Below are 21,680 nucleotides of genomic sequence, written 5' to 3'. Positions count from 1 at the left end.
ATCGGTACCTTGGCAGAGGTAAGAAAGATCCAGCGTTAAAGTTTATTTTTGAACTGCTCGTGGTGCCAGAATGCGCTTCGATTCTTCTGAAGGGAAGTATGTTTCTGGTTCCGCCTGTCTGACCAGATATTCCGAACTACGGAAGAAAAGAAGAAAAACATTTAAAGGAACCGCTTTGCGCACGGCACAAACAGGTAACTTCCCTTTCGCAGTCCCGATTACGTAATATACGCGAGAACGGCGTTATATAGAGGGTTCTATTCAAGCCGCTGCATACGTTGAAATACCCGGCAAGGTATTGCGGTCACCAGTTCCTGGACCTTTGAGGCGGTCCCACACATTTCTAGCTGATAAACTAACAAAGCGTCTTCCTGAAACAACTAAAACATGCACCGGAGGGGTGTGACAGCATCCACTCACTTCATTCCAGATGAATCTTTGCATGTATTGGATTAGGCAGACGTTACAGGGGCGCATATTTTCCAGAACTGGCGTAATAACCGAAGTACGCCGTAAAATAACTCGCCGAAAAACAAATTATTTCTTCAAGTGTGTCTGCAGTTCGTTTCAGTCATCCTTCAGCGCGATTCATTCCCGAGCAAAGCGTTCGTGCGCATAAGAGCCTTAGTTGTACAGGCTATGCTGGTAGAGCACTCAAGCCCCGTCAATGCGTGTGACCACAAAGTCCCGGGATGTAGGTTCTAATTACTGCTTCTTAATGTCTGTAGACATCACATGTTCACCCAATGATGTCGTTGGTCTACGTCAGGACAAAATACGCTACAAGAGTACGTCCATGAGATAAAGAAATGGTTGGAGACTGAGTGACGGAGGTTGTGGTGGTAGAGGCAGTGAAGGAGTTCGCCGTTGTCGGCCTCACAGAGTGGACAACGGCATGACTAACGTCCTGGGGAATGTGCGTCCTGGGCCGACTTCTAAGGGAACTGTGCTGACATAATGTCTGACAGCGTCTGACGAAAACCCTGGAAAAACCCCAGACAGCACAGCCGGCACCGGGATTCGAACCTGGGGGCTTAACCGCTTCATCGTCGTTACGGTCGTTACAAGCTAACGAATGGCGGGAACTTCAAAAAGGTGGGCACGTGACACATTGCGCGTGACGTGTACCACGGCCTTCAGGTATCGCGCGAAGAGCGCCGTGCACGTGTTCTATCACGTGCCCACCTTTTTAAATTTCCCGCCCGCCTTTTTGAATTTCGCGCCACTCGTTAGCTTGTAACGACCGTAACGACGATGAAGCGATTAAGCCCCCTGGTTACTTCCCAGCCTCAACGTGACATAGCAAGCACGCTAACCACTGCGCCACGCGAGCTGGTGAAGCGACGTGAATCCCCCGTGTAGTTGCTCTGGTACCTTATTTGAGAGCGATCCAATGAGACCATTCTACGTGCACGGGGGGAAAGGGAAAAGCTGAGGGGCTGCGCGAAAGGCTGACCTACTTGCATAGCGTATTGCGTTTAGTACTGAGTTTGCGTACTTCGAACGCACCTTTTCGTAATCTTCGGTCAACCTCGCATCTGAATCGCAAAGCATTCCTGTTGCAGTGTCAGAACTAATGTATATGGGAACTAATGTGCAGCATGTGAAAACCGAAAACTGATAAGGAAAAAGGGGCTAATTCAAGTTGATGTCCTGATACCCTTCGTGACATCCCGGGCGTACCGAAGGAGGGCGCAAGTTCACTCTGTTCACTCATATAGCCACCATGCAGCATAAAGTATACCGCTGACTACTTACAGCCAAGATGTATTCTTTCGCATTGCTCTTGACCTTGAATACATTGAATACATTATTGAATGCACATAGCGTATATGTTCATTTAATAATTTTCCTGTCAGAACGTTTCGAACACGAGACTGTTTTTCTTAAATAACAGTATTTTATTCGAGATATCCGCCAATCCTAATATCAAACTTGTCTGCTTACTCTCGACGGACTGATCAGTTTTCCCTATGGTGAAGTGGCGCAACTGCCATCATAAGTGACCACTCATCACGTCAACAATAGGTATAGCTATAAGGTGGTAAAAGATCAAACGAATGGCATAACGCGTCATGCTTTCGCCAGGGCGAACGCCTCCAAGAAGAATAGGCAGCCTTATGAGTCTACGCACGTGAGATTACCTACGTAATGAAACATTTACAGAAAGGAAGAAAAAGTACACGTAACTTGTCCCTAAACATGAAAACAAACGCTGAAACGCTGAAAACAACCAATTGCTTTAAAGTTAATTGCCTGTGTATACCGCCAGCAAGCAAATGCGCAAAGAGCACTAATAAGCATGTTGGCATACACTGACTCTCAAATAGTATTATTATTTCTTCATTTCGTGTGGCTCACATACCTATACAGTGTAACGTATTTAATGTGAGGAAATAACTAGATCGCGTTCGGCTACCTGTGTAAGCGGCGGCTCTCGTCCTGAGGCACGCCCCTTCACATGTGTAAGCTAAAGTAATTTTATCTTGCCAGCAGTGCTCCAACTGCGGCACAAACACCTTAAAGCAAAGTCGGCGGTACGTTTGGAGTGCAATGACTATGGCGATACCTCGTTGCGTTTCCAATATATTTTCGTATTCCTGTTCCGAAAGACACGAGGCTTTGTTTATCTGCTCCGAACAATAAAGTTGCAAAACACAGTTTGAAATGTGCTATCAACACGCTCATACCGTTCTGCAACGGATTGTATGACGGAAAATAGCTTCGTAGCCCATATTATGCGTATGATATACTTACATGTTTGTGTTTCAACACTGTGAGCTAAAAAGTAAAAAAAAAAAAAAATGCGCAAATAACACAAATTATTACGTAGATATTCGATTGCGCTTAGCTGACGAGAGTTTGTAGAATTGAGGAAGATTGTCACATCAATCTGTCTGATTAATAGCTAACTAAAAGGTAGAAAAAAAAATCGACCTGCTTCGCCACTATCGCGCTTTCTTTTCCTCTGTGTTCGACGTCTCCCATATTAGTGAGTTTCAGTGCATCGTCCGCTATCGCGTTTCCGTACGTAAGAGATAGCGTGGTGGTTCTGCGCACTGCGCGAAGCTCCCTTTATGTTCTGCGCGTGCGCAGAGCCACCGACGCTATAGTTTACGTACGCAAAGATGATAGCGTACAGTGAACTAAAACTCAGTTGAACAAGAGATAAACTGATGTTCTGAGGCTGGAACAACATAGAAGGGACAGATACAAACAAAGCCTCAAATTGCCTAAGAAATCAACGATGAAAGATGAAAGTCACTGAAAAGGTTAGCCAAATCCAGAATCGTTAGCCAAATCGGTAATCCAGAAGATGTGGGTTCGATCCCTACAGCTGGCTAACCTTTTCAGTGACTTTCATCTTTCATCGTTAAAACTCAGTATTATGAAAAGTAACGGTAGCGGAGAAAGGGTCTGTCTCTACCCATATTTGTGGCCAAAACCCTTAAAAGTTACACGTTACCCGTTTACCAGGAGCGCTACTCCGCTACTGAAAAAAGTAGCGAATACGCTAGCGGCGCTACGAGCAGCGCCGCTATGTACAAGAGTGGGGACGCCCATGCGTTACATATCCCTCAAGGAGGCACGTCGATTTGTTTTCGAAAGCAAGTTTGCCATAATCTGTTTACTGTCACATGCACGTCACCAGAGAATTGTATTGGGAAAGATTTATACTTGCGCAGTGTGGGACCCGATTGGGGATAACCCTTCGCCTCCTCTGAATTGCTGCGTACCACACAATGGCTGCAGTAAAAACAATTTCGAAAGACTGCGTGCGTCACTGCAAGTGCTCGTCCGTGAAGCCCTTCTGTGTCTGTGAGCAATATATTCAGTCTGTTCGTACACGCATAAAAGTATATCCTCAAAGGCTTCTTTCGTATGATTACCACAGCAAACAAGGATGATTAAAAGCCATCTTGTGAGCGCCGTGCGTTTTACTGTCGGTCTGAACCATGCACGTCTGCTGCATACTTTTCGTGATGTACCCCATATACCACATGATGTAAGTGGTTCCATAACCAGAAGATACATATAGAAAACGTGTAGTCCTAGTATTGTTGGTATGAAGTTTATAGCTTATCCAACCTCGAAGCAACTGAAAGGGGTCTCAGATCCGCTATATATCTCGCTTTGCGTTTTATGCGTCCAACACATTCGACAAGTGCCATTTTCTGTTTCCTTCGGCATGTGCTTTTTTCGCCGCTATGGCAAGCAGTTGAACGTGTCACTGAATTCATTCGTGCTTGCAGGACACATAAATGTGCAAGAAATTAACGCTTATAATGCACTCTATGCAACATTGATGCACGTGAAGATCAAAGTACCATTGGCAGACGCATTATTCCCTCCTCTTTGCAGGGTACGGTTCTACCAAGTCGAGGAATAACGAACACTTGCAGAAGACAGGCGTTCCTAGAAATGGTCAGTACGTTTCACTTCTAATATGATTGATTCACTAGAAAGACCTGTCTTCCAGCATTTACTACACATATCAGTAGAAGCCTCGAACACCTAGGGAATTAGTAATTGGCTAAAAGAACTTTTCAGCCCTTAGTGACTGTAAACTCAACATTGCGATTACAGCGAAATGTTTGAAATTTCATCCTATCTATAGTTTCGTAGCTCTTATAATTTTATTCCGCTCTTTCTCGCATTACTTAAGACTCCATTGCATGTAAGCGTATTCGCGGTTTTCGCCAATCGACGCCGCACAGCGGTGAAACTTGGGACTAGCCAAACCAGGTACACCCGGCCGACCCTGCGTACACTTGCGGAGAGGTTGCTCATTTGAATCAGCTCGTCAAATCACTTGGGAAAGAATCCAGAGAGAATGCGACGTTTCGTTAAGGTTTCCCAAAAACATGCGCACCCGTGACACACGGATATCGCAGCATTACCGTGTAACTTGTGAACTACAACCGTACACGCGCTACACACTTAGAATATGTTAGCTGTAAGAGAACTGCAGCACAGATGTCGTGGTCTTGCATTTCCCTTATATTCCTGCAGCGCAGGATACTCGCTGCTTGCTATTTCGGCATCGCAACCGGTAACGTCAAATTCACGAAATGTGGTTGATCAAACACGCCGGAACTTCGCAAATAATACGCGACAACTATAGCCTTTTCTTTGGACAACCCGGTTACGCCTGCCAGAAGTATATGAGCAGCGTTTAATACTCGTTCGCCTTCAACGCATCGAGAATTAATATTGCAGTTCAGAAATCTCAAAATCGAAACTAAGCGACAACCCGGATACGTCCGCCATGTTGCAGTGTAGATACGCCACCTACAGGTCATGAAAAACGCGAATAGCGTACACTCGGTGCCACTATAGCTCAGTCTCTGAGTGGTGAAAATTCGTGCATTTGGAGTTTAATTGTTAGTGGGAAATGAATCGCTTACGGACGTAGTTTCGTCAGAAAAGTTTGAACGTTGTTTGAAGTTTTGTGACGTTATACAATCTAAAGCAAAACTCATGTTTCTGTCTTTTTCTTACTTTTTCGTAACTTTGAGGTCTCGATGCTTATGCATTCTCCGAATGATTATATTCTGTCTGCTTGCTCGCGTTTACTTAAAACGTTGGTGAAATATAAGAATTTGCGCCATGTTCATCTCCGATGCTGATTGTTGCCGTTGATCTCTACCAGCTTACCGCGGTATATATATACGCTCAGAAATGCTCGAGATTGCAGTAGCTTATTTTCAACTGAAGTGTTTTGTATTTCGAGGTCACACTAGCAGAAGGATCAAAACAGAGAAGTACAAAACGCTCGTGTCCAATGTGAGCACCACGGAGCACGTATATATAGGACTGGGCATTTAACTGATTAAATTGCCTGGCAAACCCCTTGCAGTCTGCACACCGCTCATGGCCGCAGGTGCTTCGCGGTGCTAACACGTAATTAACCAAACAAAAACATATTTCTTGCAGATGTATAGCCATCGATTAAAATATCTCCACTCGATTAGACAGCCAACCACAGTGAAACAATGTTTTCCTATACATCTGGAAGCGTCTGTATACGTATGTTATATCTCTAGACAGGAGAGAACATATATCCATGCTTTCACCTATATTTACAAAAGACGGCATATGATAAACGTATACCATGATCACCTCAAAGTGTCACTGCGGATAAACAAAAAAGATATTTCAATGATGACGATAAATCAACCTCACTCCAACATTGAGCACGCGAATAATAAATCCCGTCACTGAACATTATGTGCTTCCATGAATTTTCGAAGCAACCGCAAATCTTGATAGTTTCGGATTCTCCAAGAATAGGCGGTGTCAACGGTGCTCGGGTGTCTGTCTCGGAAAAACTTTCAAAGACTGCGAACAACTCTGGTGAGGAGAAGCAAAACGACTTCCGATGAGCAACGTTGCCAGACGCGTTGGTAGATCGGCCCCTATATATGATGTCGTACTTCTCAAAAGTAGAGATTAAAGGGACGGTCTCGTAACGCCTGCCCCTCTCATAAAGTGTACCATTCGACTGCCCTTTGTTACAAATGGAACACTGCTAATTCACCCGACAAAGCACGTCACAGTTATTAAGTAACCGAATTAAATTGATAAAGATTGCAGAGCATCGCGCGATCTGTGTTGGCAACAATAACAACAACTACGTCGCTCTGCGGGAAAGTCCGTGATAGGATACAGAAATCGTATGCTCTTGCGCGCGCTAGTGCACGGGCGTGAGCAGACGACTTTCAGAACTGACTGGGGACCGCGGCAACACTCATGCATTTTCTTTCAGTTCTCAGGCGAATAACGCACATTCTAAGAAATGGCCCACATGCTGGTTTGAGAACAACTATGTTAATCTTCAGAGACAAGTTGACAGTCGCAGAGCCCACAATCACAAATCTGAAGTCGCCCGTCATCGGCGCGCGCGGTCGCATTACAGCTCACACCAAAAATTTATTACGTGCGCTTCCATTACACTCCCCGTTGCACACTGATCATGTTTCGAAATGGAGTGTCACTGCCGACGTACATGGAGAAGGCGTGCGCATTTATTTAAAAACCGCATTAAATACTCGCGGAAAGAAAACATGTGACTTAGCTTCCACGTAACCAGTTATGCGCTACATTCTCGAAGACACCACAGTGAATGCACGGACCACATTCTCCGCTGGCGGAGATACACGTCTCTGAGCGTCCTCATTTCGAGAGTGAAGGGGATGACTCAACCCAAGGTCCTTCTGCAGGTTGCATTTCCATGACAACGGCGACGTACCCGCAGGCCGACGTCACGGGTGACGTTGCATGAGAGTGAAGCGCAGCTTTCGTTGTCTGCTATTACGGCACGTTTCGACAAATTCCTCGAAAACGACTTGGTTATTCTGAATGAAACTTTGCCGATTGTATGTGTAGAGTACTCGTGAAGATAGTTTAGGCTAAGTTTTGGAATCTCCCCGGCTGTACGACACCGTCCCTTTAAAGTTAATACACTTCCGTTTCAAGAAATAAGAACTTCCGGAAAGAATATTTTGGAAGAATACAGCGTGAGACTCGTATATTGTAATGACAGATTCCGTAGGATTCTGAAGACGTATTTAAAAGAAGTGACAATTCTGATTGGTCCAAATCGTGCTTTATTTATAGAACATTCTCTCGGGAGAGCAAATATGTTTGCTTAGCATTGCTTAATCACTGCGCTATTTGATGTGCAAGAACGCACGAAAAAAAAAAAAAAAAAAGCAGTCTTTCGAGCGAGGAGGCGCGGGCCGATCTGCTGCCTTGACGTAGAGAACCCATAGCGTGACGTGGTAGAAGAATACCTTTCATATGGGTATACGGCTGCTTCACGGAGTGACCATAGCCGGTTTCATCCTAGGGGAGCTATCGGTGCAGTAAACGATGTCCCATATGGATTCTCATCGGTAGTGACCAGCGGATGGCCGAGCGGGCTAAGGCATCACGCTCGTGGGTGGTAGCCAATGTCGTGCTGAAGACTGGGAGGTGGTGGGTTCGAATCCTACCACTGCCTGTGCCGTCCGAGGTTTTTCCTGGGTTTTCCGAAGACTTTCCAGACGAATGTCCGCACAGTATACCCCCTGAAGTCGGCCCAGGATACATACTAACCCACCTGTCCCCCACTCCTTCCTGATGTACTCTCTCCATCTGTCCACATCTGTACGCTGCTCATGGCCACAGTTGCTTCGCGGTGCTAACACGGAATAAATAAACGTCGGTGGTGCCCCTAGCGGTAGCTGAATACAACTCTCATGAGACCGCCATGTTGCCCTATTTTAATGCGCGGAAGTCGATGTTTTCGTCGCTCTATTAATTTTTTTACGCTTAGTATAGCTTCCACGATTTTTCTGTAGCTTTCGCACGTGTCAATGCGTGACACATGAAATTTCGGATGTACAGGCATGCTGGTGGAGGAACTCTTTACAGTGTGTCCCGTTTTGGGGTTTCTTTTTCCTCGCCCCGCGAAACCCGAAAGTGTACCACGTGACACGAGGCGAGCACAACAACGCGCGCGCCTCGATTTCAGAGGTCTCAAGCGTACAGAATAACTATTACACTCGTTAGCTGCCGAGGCGACCTTCAGGTGAGCGCTGACCTGAAGGTCGTTTGTCGGCAGGTAACGGAGGTAGTTCTTTTTCTGTACGCTTGAGAGCTCCGAAATCGAGGCGCACGTGTTGTTGCGCTCGCCTCACTGAAAAAACTTCAGCAGACTAGAATACGCGATTTCACACAATATTCTGCAGCTTTCGTTCGCCTATGACGCACCAAGTTTTTTTAGACCCCGGTCAACGACGCCTATACAGAAGGCCTGCTTATTGTCTCCTCTCCCTCCTTCGCTACGTGGACGTATAAGGTCCGAATTCGTCTGCTACTGCGATTCCTCGTTCATGCGAATTCAATAACTCGCAATTGGCTGCAGCTAACTTGGAACCTGTAGACCTGAATCTGTAGACAAAAAGCGCCAACACGCTTTCCAGAAAATGAGTCCCGAGAAAGATATGGGAACGTTTTGCGCTTTATTTCAAAGGTTTCCAATTTTGGTACGCGGGGACGTTCAACCACTACTCGCAGACGACGGTGGTTCGTCTCCATGGCTACGACCGCTGAGAACACGTTCGTGATTGGCTACCGCCGTTGAAAACACGATCCTGATTTGCTGACTCTAAGTTGTTACGTCAGGTCGACGGGTAAGCAGGCTTTTCTAGGTGGTGTTGCCCCGGTGCACGTTAGCCTTGAAGAAGCCTGAGCGTGGGCAAAAAACTCAGAGCGGACACGAACAAAACCGCTCATAAGTTCAACGTCGTGCGCCACCTGAAGTTCATCAGTTAACTAGACAACGACTTATGTGTGCAAATGCCACGTAAGTTTATCTGCACAGAACCTGTAGTTTTGGGAGTAAAAGTCTTGTGACGCCATACTGTATTTAGAATACGTCTTCAGAATACACTGGGGAAAGTTTTGTTGGAGTAGGTTGTCATTCGTTTTGCAAATGCGCACGAATGTCCTGCTCTCCGCTCACTCAGCCGATATATGGCAGATGTTACTGACTCCCCGCGTCACTGTGCTTTTTTACTCCTTCAAACGCCGAGAAGAAATCGGGATAACTATACGAGGGTGCGCCAACCGGAGACACGGATCTCTCGATGCCAGCTGCATACGGCGCCCAGTCTCGAATCTCCTCGTCCAGAAATACATGCGACGTAGACGAATCTCCGCTTCGAATCGCATGCAACGTTCTATATTTAGCGAGTACCGCATAGCGCAGCGAAAAAAAAAAAAATCTAAGCTTACACAACGCTCAAAAACAGAAATTTAACTCCTGCCGGGTATATGTCGCTCGCTTTCTTTCGTCAAGGACCTGCGTCCTGCGAGATTGAGCTGATAGGTTCTCGCCGCGCGCGCGTTATTAAACGCGTCAGCCGCAAACGCTCGCAGTAGAAAACATTGTTGTTTACAGACAGCGAGTGATTCCGCTTGGTTTACCAGCTAATAGAGCTCGGGAGTCTCCGCGAAAGTGTACGACATCTGTACGCGACACCCATGAACTGTTGTACCGCCAGCGCCGGCTGCGCCGAAGTGTCGTCAACGTGTTAGCTCCGCTAGAAGCTAGCTGATCACGGGTTCGCATTTCAGCATGTTTGCTAGGTGGTAGGGAAGCGACGATGTCTTGTTGTTCGTTATCAGAGTAGGTCTTCTTTGGAAAGTGGTTAGTGGAGCACAAAATCATAAGCGCATACACATGTCAGTGTAAGTAACAGAATGTGTATAGCGGCAGAATATGTATTTCACGCCTTCACAGGCGCGTTTTCTGGGCCAGAGAAGAAGCCGAAGCTCTTACAAACATATATATTTACAGGGTGTTTCATGAAACGTGATAAAAATCGTATTAACAAGTCTACTTGTCTGAACATTATGGGGGTCAACGGTATTTATCTCGGTGATGGTGGTGATTTTTTCATTACTTCTGAGCACTGTTATGAAGTTTAATTCGCGAGAAATTGAATTTTTCCAATTGAACTCCGAAATTTGCAAAGTCAACCCAACTTTTTTTTTCTTTTTCAGAACTAGACAACGCATGCTGGATTTACCACACTGTATTGCAAAATACATTCACTACTACAATGGCAGTAGGTGGTGCTGACGGTGATTTTTCAGTTTTAGTTTTGTGTTCTTGCTCTTTCTTTGCTTTCCCTCTTCTTTTTCTTTTCTTCTTTTCCTTTTCCTTTTTTTTATGAATAGCAAGTCGACCTCCGTCTGGCTGACCTTTCCTTTCTTTTTTTCTTCATAAACATACCCCCCCCCCCCCCCGAAAAAAAAAAACCTGCGGAAAAACTTTCGAAGCGCGCAAATTGCCGGCCGCGCTCGCATCTCCGAAAGAAGGGATGCGAGGAGTTCATGTACATGCCCTTTCACTTTCTTCTTTTCCACGCTTCTGCTGATAACGGCAGCATATGGTTGCTACGCAAAATTATCAGGAAGAAGAGCGAGAAGGAAACAGGAAGGGGCGGGTGACAGTTTTTCTTCCGCCGGAGAACTAAGCTCGGCCCAGAATTTGCGCGCCTCGAAACGAGGATTTTCACAATTTTTTCCCCAGTTATGACCAGTAGTAGTAGGGAATGTATTTTGCAATACAATGGGGTAAATCCGACATGCGTTTTCCGTTTCCGTCAAAAAAGAAAAAGAAAGACGTGCGGTTGACTTGGCAATTTTTTTAGATCAATTGGGAAAACTTAATTTCTTGCGAATTAAATTTGATGAAAGTCAGAAGTAATGGCAAAACATCCCTCGAGATAAATAGCATTGATCCCAAAATGTTCGGACAAGTAGATCTTTTTAAACACGATTTTCCATCACGTTAGGTGAAACACCCTGTATATTACCGTGTGATATGAACATGCTAACATATATATGAACATGCTGCGCGCAGTGCGCGCAGCGACGGCGATCTCTCCCAGCTCCTTCTGGGGTGTTGTGACATCAGATCAACAGCACAATTTTATTGGCTGCCGAAAATTGTATGCTACGGCGCGAGAGCAAGCAGTAAAGCGACCGGTCGAATGCTCTGCTTCAGATACGGGACAGGCGACGGAAAATCTAATCGCAAAACGAAAGAAAGATCGCTATTGCGCTTCACTATTGGGCGGCCGACGTGACGTCGTAGACTGGCAGACGAGGGTAGCCCAGGCTTTTCTGGCCAGCAAGATTAAAATCTTGAGCGCTGCAGTCGTACTTTTCGTGCGAACATGTGTCCTAATACGCTACGACAGTACGTCTCCGCGCATGAGAGAGAGAAAAAGGTTGGAGAAAGCAGCAATAAGGGAGCATTCGCAGACGGGCCACAACACTACGGTGAAAGATATGAAGCAACGTGATGATGGTATTGTCGTGATGGTGATGATGACGAGGGAATTGTTTGTCGTAGAGGGCTACGCTTAGGCGGGCAACACCATGGCTATCGCGTGGGGGGGGGACCGCGCGTCCTAGGCTGACTTCACAGGGAACTGTGCAGACATTTTCCTGAAAGCGTCTAAGCAAAACTGAGGAAAAACAAACACCCGAACAGCCGGCGCACGGATTCAAGCCCGGGTCACCTCCCAGCCTGGACGTGGAATGGCATCGCCGTAACCACTCACGTAATCACGTGTAGTCGTTGTGGTACTTCATTTAAGAGCGATCCAATGAGACCGTTCTACGTGTACGGGGAAAAGAGAAAAGCTGAGGGGCTGCGCGAAAGGCAGACTTACTTGCATAGCGTATTTCTACTGCTCCTAACATTTCTTTTAAGTCCTTCCTTTAGTATGCCGTTGCTTTAAAACGCCATCACGAAGATACGTGCTTCTAAATTATTTCTAGAACGCGGACTACTCCCGAAAAACGGAAATCTATAGTTGTTTTACCTCGAGAAGTTTTCTTCGGGTGGAAGCAAGTATGGAAAGATGCGTGCCGACTGGTTGAGCACAAAGGCAACACACCTCTTCATCACGCGGTCAATGCACCATATCTTACTACCATACTGACAGGGAATCCCTCCAACTTACCAGAAGCCACACACTCAAACTCAGAACGAGGCAAATGGCATGTTATGAACATAAAGGAGATGATTCAGAGAAGTTGGTTGTTCTTTTTCGATGGATTCTGGGGCGTCGTGTTTGTCCATTTGTGCATTAGTCTCAGCTTCGATATTTTCCTTCATTTTCGACCTCTTTCTACATCGGCAGGCATGAATCTTAGTGGTCTTAAAGGAACATTTATTGCCACCGGGCTGCGCTTTCGCACCTTCGCAATGTTTTCAATACAGCACGTAAATGAATGGGTGTCCGTTTGTTCAGATATTGCCAAGGATCTATCACCAATAATGATTACATAGTAATTTTGTAGGAACATCACCTATAAGGTTCCGCCGGAAAATGGTTCCCTCCGGATATCGACTTCGTGTGTAAAGTCACGCTCATGCGCACACGACGAACGCGTGCGAATAGAAATCGAATAAGATACGCCTTCGAGGATGTGGGCTAGGTTCGACGATGTGCCAACCGATTTCCCGGTCACTCACCCACAGGCGTGCAATACAAGGTGACGTACTCAGGTGCCGTAAAATTGAGGAAAGCAACAGAGATTTAGAATCGATGTTGCATATTGTCGCTCTTGGTTATATGGTTGGATTGAATTGGAGTTAAATTTTTTAAATCACGTGGAGATTCCGAAGCACCACCCTCAGATGTTCAGCGTTGTCTTGATATAAGCTCAAACAATCCAGTTATGCAAGCTTTCAACGTATGATTTCTCTGGCCGCCGGAGCTTGAGGTACAAGACAGGCTGCACGTCGAAAATTTGGCACTTTTGAATGGTGGTGCTGGACAAGACTTTTGAGAGTTCATTTGACGGCGGAGAGATGGAATCGATGGAGAATAAAAGAAATGTATCTTGATTGCTCCATGAAAAGAGACATATTGAAACTAAAGTAAAAATAATTTGGCACAATGAGAGAGAGAACTGATTGGGGAAGACCTCCATGCTTGGTCAAAGTGAAGGCAAAAAGAGAAGGCAGATGAGGATGCATAGCGACATGGGTGCAACGATCATGTGCATGAATAGACTGCAGCAGGCTGTTGGGGACAAAGCGACATCGCGTATTATGATCCATGGTGTCACGAAGAGTCGGGCATCGCTCAACTACTGAACACACACAAACGCACACGCACACATGCACGCGTGCACACACAAAACATTAAAAATGTTTCTGGCGTGTTTTTCGACGGTAGTAAGGTCTCGTCGAGACCACAGATCGAGTGTTTGAAAACAACAGATGGTAGTCACACCATACATGAGCCTCGCATGCCGTTGTGTCCGGTCTTGTTCCTGTACGTTCGTTCCTTTCAGTTCCTGTCCTGGCCCACTAGCCTTATGTGCTATCGGTCATCCCATGCTAAATTGACCGATTCTAGTCCGTCGCAACCCTTGCATGTGTCCAACATACAGTCCGTTGTTAAAAGTAAAACAGAGCTTCCTTAGCTTGGCTGAACACTGTCAATATCCTCATCAATTTTACACATGCACGGTCATCTGGCATGTATCAAGTGCTCAGCACTTGCTCACACTAATCTGTGTACCTACTTCCTTGACTTTCATTTCAAAGAATGAGGTTTTAGTTTAGACACACCCACCACTTACCGCGGGAGGCCTCTCAGAGGACACATAAAGCTCAGCAGATGAATCGTCAATCGTTCGTTCAAAACCGATTTATCTTTCCATTTCTGTGACCCTAACCCCTAAAGGCGAGACTTACATTCTTCAATCTTCAGCACGTGTCCCGCGTTGCCTGCAATTGATTAGCCCCCATATTCCCAAAAGCGCTGGGAGAAGCGCTCACCGAGAAACGCGTGCTCCGCATAGCACGCTGTGCTTGTACCAAAATACCCGCCCCACGCGTCTGGTGTTCGCGTTTTTCTGATGTTCTCTCGGTAGGAAGACGCACAGTCCGACCCCGTCGCCAAGCGAAAAGCCCATTAAGGTAATGGTTTAGGTCATTGAGAAGCGTTGTCACCCACTGTTCCACATCAGACGCCGTCAAAACCCACGCCTTATAGTGGTCGACCTACATGTGTTCGCACCACATCCACCGCGGAGAAACCATACGCTGCCACGAGCAGTGTTTAACCTTGTCCCACGATTGTTCACACGCCATTTAGCAGCCCCGAACATATAGAAAAAGGTTATTCGGGTGGATGTTGACGATTTACCACGATCGCCGTATTTATAGCTCTTGACCAATTTGCGCCTGTGGTTGCTCTTGATGCATAGCTAATCGACGGGTGCGAGTGGCTTCATCCATTTTTCTTTCGCGTAAACGCTGAAAAATAATGAATACCGATTGTGTTAGCCTGTACTAAACCATTAATCTTGGCTAATGAATGGGGGAAGGCTTTATTATGGAAATTGGTCGGTCTACTGGACACCTGAATTACCATTGGGACTTATAGGGGCAACAACCTAAGAACAATATATATCTAGGTTAATCAGAAATTCACGAAATCTGTTCCCCTATTTAACGCCACAATGAAACCTGCACATAACGGGGATGTGCTGGAGCAGTCAGTAGCTACTTGATAAATCTCAAAGTTCTCTAAGTATAGATAGTCAATATTCTTACGACTTTTTGTTCATCTGTTTGCCGTCATACGATGTTCAGTTTCACAAGTCTTTATTATTATTATTATTTGCGTCCTTTCCATATCATTTCACCTTCACTGTGAAATCTCTCTTCTGGTACTGTGTTAGGACCTCAAACTTAAACTTGTTTCCTGGGAGTTTTATTTGGCGGTCGATAACTTACCGGCCCACTTATAGGAGCCCCGTGTGTGTTATTTTGCAAATAAAGAGGAAGCTTGACTGACGGATATTGGGAAGTGCAACTCCTACTATGCGCGCCAGTAATGCCCGTACTTTAAAAAAAAAGAAAAACGAAAAGAAATGATGTAATGTAATAATATGTAATAGTATGTAATAGTATGTAATATGTAGTAATGTAATATGTAATAATATAAATTATTATTACGTTACATTATATAGTTTTGTTTCAAGAAACATGTATATTATAAATAATGTACAAGTTATAAAGTTATATTTTTCGTGATCAATACCCAATTACCTTAAATGTAACTCAAGCGCTTTTTGAAGTATTAACCGCTCTACTGCAATTAACTTTATTCTCCAAGTGCACTGTATCTTAAATACATTTTCCCTTCTGTATTTAGTATCGCATCGCAAACAAATTTCAGTACTACCGTGTGGGTGTTTGCGAGCAGACTATATAGGCATTGATTGCAAGGCGAGAGAACAAGAAACGATGAAAGCGTTAAATGTCTGCTGTGCAACGCGCCTTGCACCGACCATACCTCTAAAAATCTGAGTCTAGTTACCAGCACTTCCCAGCACCCCACACCCGGGCGGGATACACGTGTGCACGTTTGTTGCTCATCCTTGCAGGGAACGCACACAGCGATAAGCAGCTGGCTTCAAACGTAACCTTTGTTGAAATGTGACAGTCAAATAGGCCAAAAATCCAGACAGCGGCGAATCACGCTCTCAATGTGCCATCTCTCAATCAACCATCTCTCAACTGCTGGTCGAGCGCGTTAACCAATTACGCTACGTTAGCGTCTGCTCTCCAAAAGATTTACCAAGAGGCCCCATTAGACTAACGGGGTGTTGTGTTCTCCTATTGTGTGTTTCAGCCACAGAACAGAAAAACTTTCCGTCTCATATACCGTTGCAGCTGTAGTAGACACATTCAAGCTACGCCCCCTCCTCCCCCAGTGCGGCCTCTCCCGCTTTGTCACCCGCAACTAAGCTCCCACCTAAAGAACAAGGTGTCATCAGCGCAAAAACCGCTCTATACGCATTCTACCAATTCCAACGAGACTCCCATTTCGAACCTGATTATCTGCCCCGAATCCTTGCCGGGTGGCTCGCGTGACGCCCCATAAGAATACCCAGCAATTTCATTTATGCCCAAACGAAATTAAGACTGAGGCGTCGAGTGAGCGCTCTTCGAAGGAGCGACGTGTACGGCTGCTAAATTGAAACAACGCTCGGGGATCCCCACATGTAATTCACTCGGCACGCAAGAGGAACAGGGAGAGAGAGAGAGAGAGCAACCCTTTCACTGCTTCTCATCGCTTCCTCGTGCTTACTAACTTCTAACCCCTTCGTTTCGTGCACGCATCATGGGGAGATCAGTGGCTGCTTGTGTTTCCCCAAATCCCACTCTTTCCGCAAGTCCCTCTTCAGTGTATTTTTTGCGCGTATAGAGGAGGATTTACATAAAGGTTGGACGCGAGGAACGCAATTTGCAATTTAAGGAGCCATAGTTTAACTCGTGTGCATCGTTGTCGTTTGTTTCTTCGCTACTGCTTCTTGGGAGTGGACGAATTTGAGTAAGTCGCAACAATGGGAAGTGCGGCGTTAACGCGTGGAAGTTGGATCGCGATGGAATCGCACTGAATTGTGAACACTGAGTGCGGCGAATGGGACTTTCATTTAGTTTCGTTTTCACAAACAATCTTTCGAATGGCCAAAACAATGATACCCATGGCAATGGAAATAGCCGTTCCAGGATCCCAGGATTGAAGGAGATAGGATTACCGTACTAGGACATTTCCGTTCTTCATGTGCACTCTCTGGAAACTGCTTTGCGGGCGTGCTTTATAGACGGGAAAGTGGCCCTACCACAGGCCCACTTCTATACTTTACGGGAGTCTTGGAGCAGACGTCTCCATTCGTTAAGCAGGGAGTCAGTGAAAATACTCCTTGAAAGCTCATCGTGCAAAAATAGGGGACAACGATCAGTGCAAATTTCACGAACCTCCGCACAGTTTTGCGCGGAGGGAAATGGAAAGCAGCCACGTGCCTGTAGCGCCATCTGTGGGTTGGGATACAAACTAAAAGGAGCACGTATGCCGTGCAACCGTACACTCTAACTAAAAAAAGTGTGTGAAACGGTGGTAAGTTCTACAGTTACCACCTAAGTCAACATAGCGACTGATAAAGGCTGTAAAAGGGTGATAACCTTGCCTGTTACCGCCACCTTACAGGTTCAGTACAAAATGTGTGTAAGAGCTGTTATTACAGCCGCAGAAGCAACGCGCTTTGAAGGAGTGTTACTTTCCCAGCATTGACACTGAGCACATTGTGTACAACGACGGTAACTACAACTAAAACTTGTGCGCTTGGATTTGCGCTAATATGTTGTGCCGACTGCAACCACGTAGAACTTTGCAACCTTTTAGGCACACAACATATCCGACAACTATTACTTGCTAAAAGGTGTAACTGCTCCACCCCTTTTTCTAAGAGGGATAATGCAACTAAAGAACGGCAAGCGAACGTCAGGGATTAAACTGCGTGATGAACAGCGCGTGAAATATAAAGAGGTGAACACGGAAGCTTATTCGTATAATCCATGTGCTCCTCATGGCATTACAATATGCCCCGCGAAGACACGCTAGTGTCTCTATTAACACTATCCACCCCGTTGGAGGCATATCAATAGGTACACTCTAAATCTTTTCACACCTTTAAAGGTGTAATAGCGTGCATGGCGCACGCCTTTTTAGGTGTAATTTTGGTAACATCATAATGGAGCACGGTTTCGCACAAATTTTCTTTACTAGAGTGTTGTCTGTCCTCCAAAAATTCAGTCTTGCAACATCTCAACATTATGTATAATGTAAAAAACCCCGAGACTAGGGAACACGAAGGGACAGACACAAACAGACACAAATAGACACAAATTGAGACTTCGTGTTTGTGTCTGTCCCTTCGTGTTCCCTAGTCTCGGGGTTTTTTACATTATGCATCATCTTCACCAGCTCGCTTGCTTCCTAGCCATTTTTTCATTATCTCAACATTGTTCAACAGCATTGTAGACACTCGCGCGTGCTCGATTATCGATAGCGATGCATATATGCATTAGCTCGTACCTACGATATCCAAGACATAATGAAACCAAGATTTGCACTGACACTTGATCTTTAGTAATGCTTTCCGAATTTTGTAAAATATCATCCTGGAGATGCAATGTTACGCAACCAGATTGAATGTGCATAGCGCACACCTTTAAAGGTGTGAAAAAGTTTACAGTGTAGTTTTAAAGTACGGTACGTTTTGGGTCCCCATAGAGACAAACCGCAATACTTGGGTCACGAGGGAACTAATCGACTTGAAGCAGAAATAAGAGTCACAACGAAAACACACATGTAGAGGATGTCCCACGTAAAGTGAACTAAGTTTTAAAAGGAAACAAAAACAACGGCAAACTGGAATACCGGACGCCAGTGGTTTACAAACTTCGCCGCCCCGCGGACCATAAAAATATAAACGACCTCGTCGCGATCCCGGACGTCTTCCCATCTTAGCGCATGAACGTTAGCCAAAACTATACATTACATTTTATTGGATCCTTCAGAGCGAGTTCTCTGGACGAAAAACTTTTCCAGAACTACATGCCTCGCCCTCCGACAACACTTTTTTTTTCTAATTCGAGAAGGCGCTACTGCGCGGTGCACCGCGAGAGCGGGGCGTCCGTGTATGCCGCGATAGACGCAGACGCTGCGGCGTTTAGTGGGAGTGAGTTGACCTCACGACATAGATTTTGGCCCTCGTGCACAAGTGAAAGCGAGGCTGTGTGATGCATCGAAAGCGTCGCGTACCCCGCATGTAAGCGCACTTATGAGAAACCTACCGGTCTGCTGCTACGGGCTTCCTAGGTAATGCACAATTGCAGGCACGGCATGGCATGTTTTTTGTTTAATTTGTGGTCCGCTTCGCGACCCTCACTCGGAACGTGTCGCGACCCACAGTTTGGGAACCACTGCTGTATGCGAATGAAAGCGCCTCAGTGTTCTTTGCAGAAGTCTTGCCCATCTGAGGGTGTTTTTCTAGCGCCCCTAATTACTTTATTTGTTCGACACTGAGATATTTTATGAAATCAATCTTTGAGACGAGTGCCAATCCGATAGCTGTCAGAAGGCCCGTTCAGAAACTCCATATTTTTTCAATCGCGGGTGTGCCTTGCGTGGTCTTTTGTTCCAGGTTTTCAAAGAACACCCGCAAAATCAGAAGGAAAAAAATCCCACGTGACAACACCTCGCGCTCTGGCTAATAGCTCTCTCAAGCCTCCTGTGGATGAACGAATCGGCTCCTTCATTCCGCATCCATGGGGACGCACCAGCATCGACGCGTAACATTCACGTTCTGACATTGACTCGTTACTTGACGGGACGGGACGGGACGTTTCGAAGCACCAGTCTACCTGCTACTCCACACTTCGAAAGAACCTTGCATTCCGTCACTACGACGGAACAGAACACAAACTTGTAAAATGAATGCTCACCGTGTCGCAGCGCAATAGGCATGATGAATACCCTCTTTGCAGTTGGCAAACAAGACTTTATGAAAAGCCCTTCCACTCGTTTAGAAATACCTTTATCTATCATGCCATGGGCGCTGCGTTGGGTCTAAGAATTTTCAGACGTTTATAGAATTTTCATGACATTTTACTTTGTCCACCACGAGTGAGGAATGTCACACCCCGTATACATTCACGCTCACTCTTAGAAAAAGAAAAAAAAAGGGTGGAGCAGTTACACCTTTTAGGAGGTAATAGTTGTCGGATATGTTGTGCCTAAAGGGTTGCATAGTTCTACCTGCTACCTCACTCTCAAAGCAGAAATTGTTTTCCGCCAACCATTGCCACGAATGATAGGGTTATCGTATCGTATCGTATCGTAGGGTACCGATACGGTATCGATAGGGTATTCGGTGAGCGAGGGGAACGTACGCCTTTTTTTTAGCAATTTGGATATATGATAATTTCTTTTACTATACTTGTGCACCGTTTATCAGACGCTATGTTGACCCAGGTAGTAACTATAGAAGTTACCACTTTTTCGCACCCTTTTTTTCTTAGAGTGTATGCACACGCATACATGTGCTGTACAACTATCCCGTGCTATACCTTCGTTCGCCCCTGTCGATGAAACTCCCCCACTCATCATGATTCAAATAAAGTTGTTGTTGTTGTTGCATTCAGCACCGGCAGAAATGTTGCTGATGTCACAGTCGTTCCACAAGCATTTTTACTGCTGAGCATTTTTACTGCTACTGCAGGCCAAGGCAGCAACAAAGTTGGGTTACGCACACAACCTCCTCGACCCTGATGACTTCGCTTATCCCCCATTGAATACACCAACACCCTCTCGCGGCTACCGTGTAAATGAGTTGGGAGAAACAGAGTGGAGCTGCCAACCCCAGCAGCTGACCGCTCAGGCCACAGCGCATCGTTCACGGAGTCTGGCTCTGAGTAGCGCAACAACTAGGGGTTACGGGGCGGCTATTTGTTTCGCCCCGGGTTCATTCCAACCTGTGGGGGCGAACAGAACCAAGTGGCACGGGTGAATGAGGGCGTTACGAGAGATGCAAAAGATGTGTGAGGACAAGTTGGGGCCGTGGGAAGGAGTTAATCAATCAGTTGCGCGTATATGTGTACCAATGAAGTTATATACTGTGGACATGTTAAGCGCCCTATGTACTGCGGGCCATTATGATGGGAACTCATACGATTGTTATCATTTATCGAGCAACCCTGAAGAATAGGTTGTGCATAGGTCGAGAATGTTATGCCCGTCAAGCATCCTTTCGCAATATCGTGCCCCATGACTGGAAAACATAACGTGTTTGATTTTTCTATACTCAGGTTAATTTCCATAGCAAAACATCTGGTATTTTACAGAGACGTCCGTGAATCATGCTCCTTAGGTACACACCAACCACAGAGAACTTTCGTGTGCAAGTCAAGATACAGTTGTACACCGGCGTCCTTATCCACCCCAAACGGCCCATGGGAACAGCCCACGGGCCACAGCACATGTCCACACTGGAAGCCCAAAGAGAAGGCGTCTCTTATTGGCCATGTTGCTCCCTTCTGGCCGAGTCTCGCCACGAATCCATTAATTGAAAGCACCCCGACGGAGCGCAGAAATTTAAATTCGAGCAAGCAAAATCGGCTAAAAGGAAGGGACCCTGCCACGGTGCCGCAAAAAAGCAACAAAGAAAGCGAAATAACGGAACTGTGAAAGACAGAAAGGGGGGTGGGGGGTGGAAGAAGCAAGCAGGGCGCAGATACAGAG

The 21,680-nt window shown here is 45.9% G+C and overlaps 1 protein-coding gene and 1 long non-coding RNA gene across 3 annotated transcripts in view; one reads left to right on the top strand and one right to left on the bottom strand.

The window, feature by feature from the left end:
• Window positions 1-21,680, bottom strand: part of LOC135386060 (uncharacterized) — a 100,267-nt gene that overhangs the window by 58,335 nt on the left and 20,252 nt on the right. The gene's annotated exons all lie outside the window — the stretch shown is intronic.
• Window positions 1-21,680, top strand: part of LOC135386059 (homeotic protein proboscipedia-like) — a 54,632-nt gene that overhangs the window by 18,141 nt on the left and 14,811 nt on the right. Inside the window, exon 2 of one of the 2 annotated variants that reach the window (XM_064615780.1) lies at window positions 4,363-4,425. The exons of the other annotated variant lie outside the window; for it this stretch is intronic. Within the exon in view, the coding sequence (XP_064471850.1) occupies window positions 4,363-4,425 (63 nt within the window). The remainder of the gene's footprint in view (window positions 1-4,362; window positions 4,426-21,680) is intronic. 2 annotated transcript variants of the gene reach the window in all.

The sequence above is a fragment of the Ornithodoros turicata genome, chromosome 2, assembly GCF_037126465.1.
Source record: "Ornithodoros turicata isolate Travis chromosome 2, ASM3712646v1, whole genome shotgun sequence".
NCBI lineage: Eukaryota > Metazoa > Arthropoda > Arachnida > Ixodida > Argasidae > Ornithodoros > Ornithodoros turicata.
The sequence above is the reverse complement of the archived record's forward strand: the minus strand, read 5'-3'. Positions and strand labels throughout refer to the sequence as shown.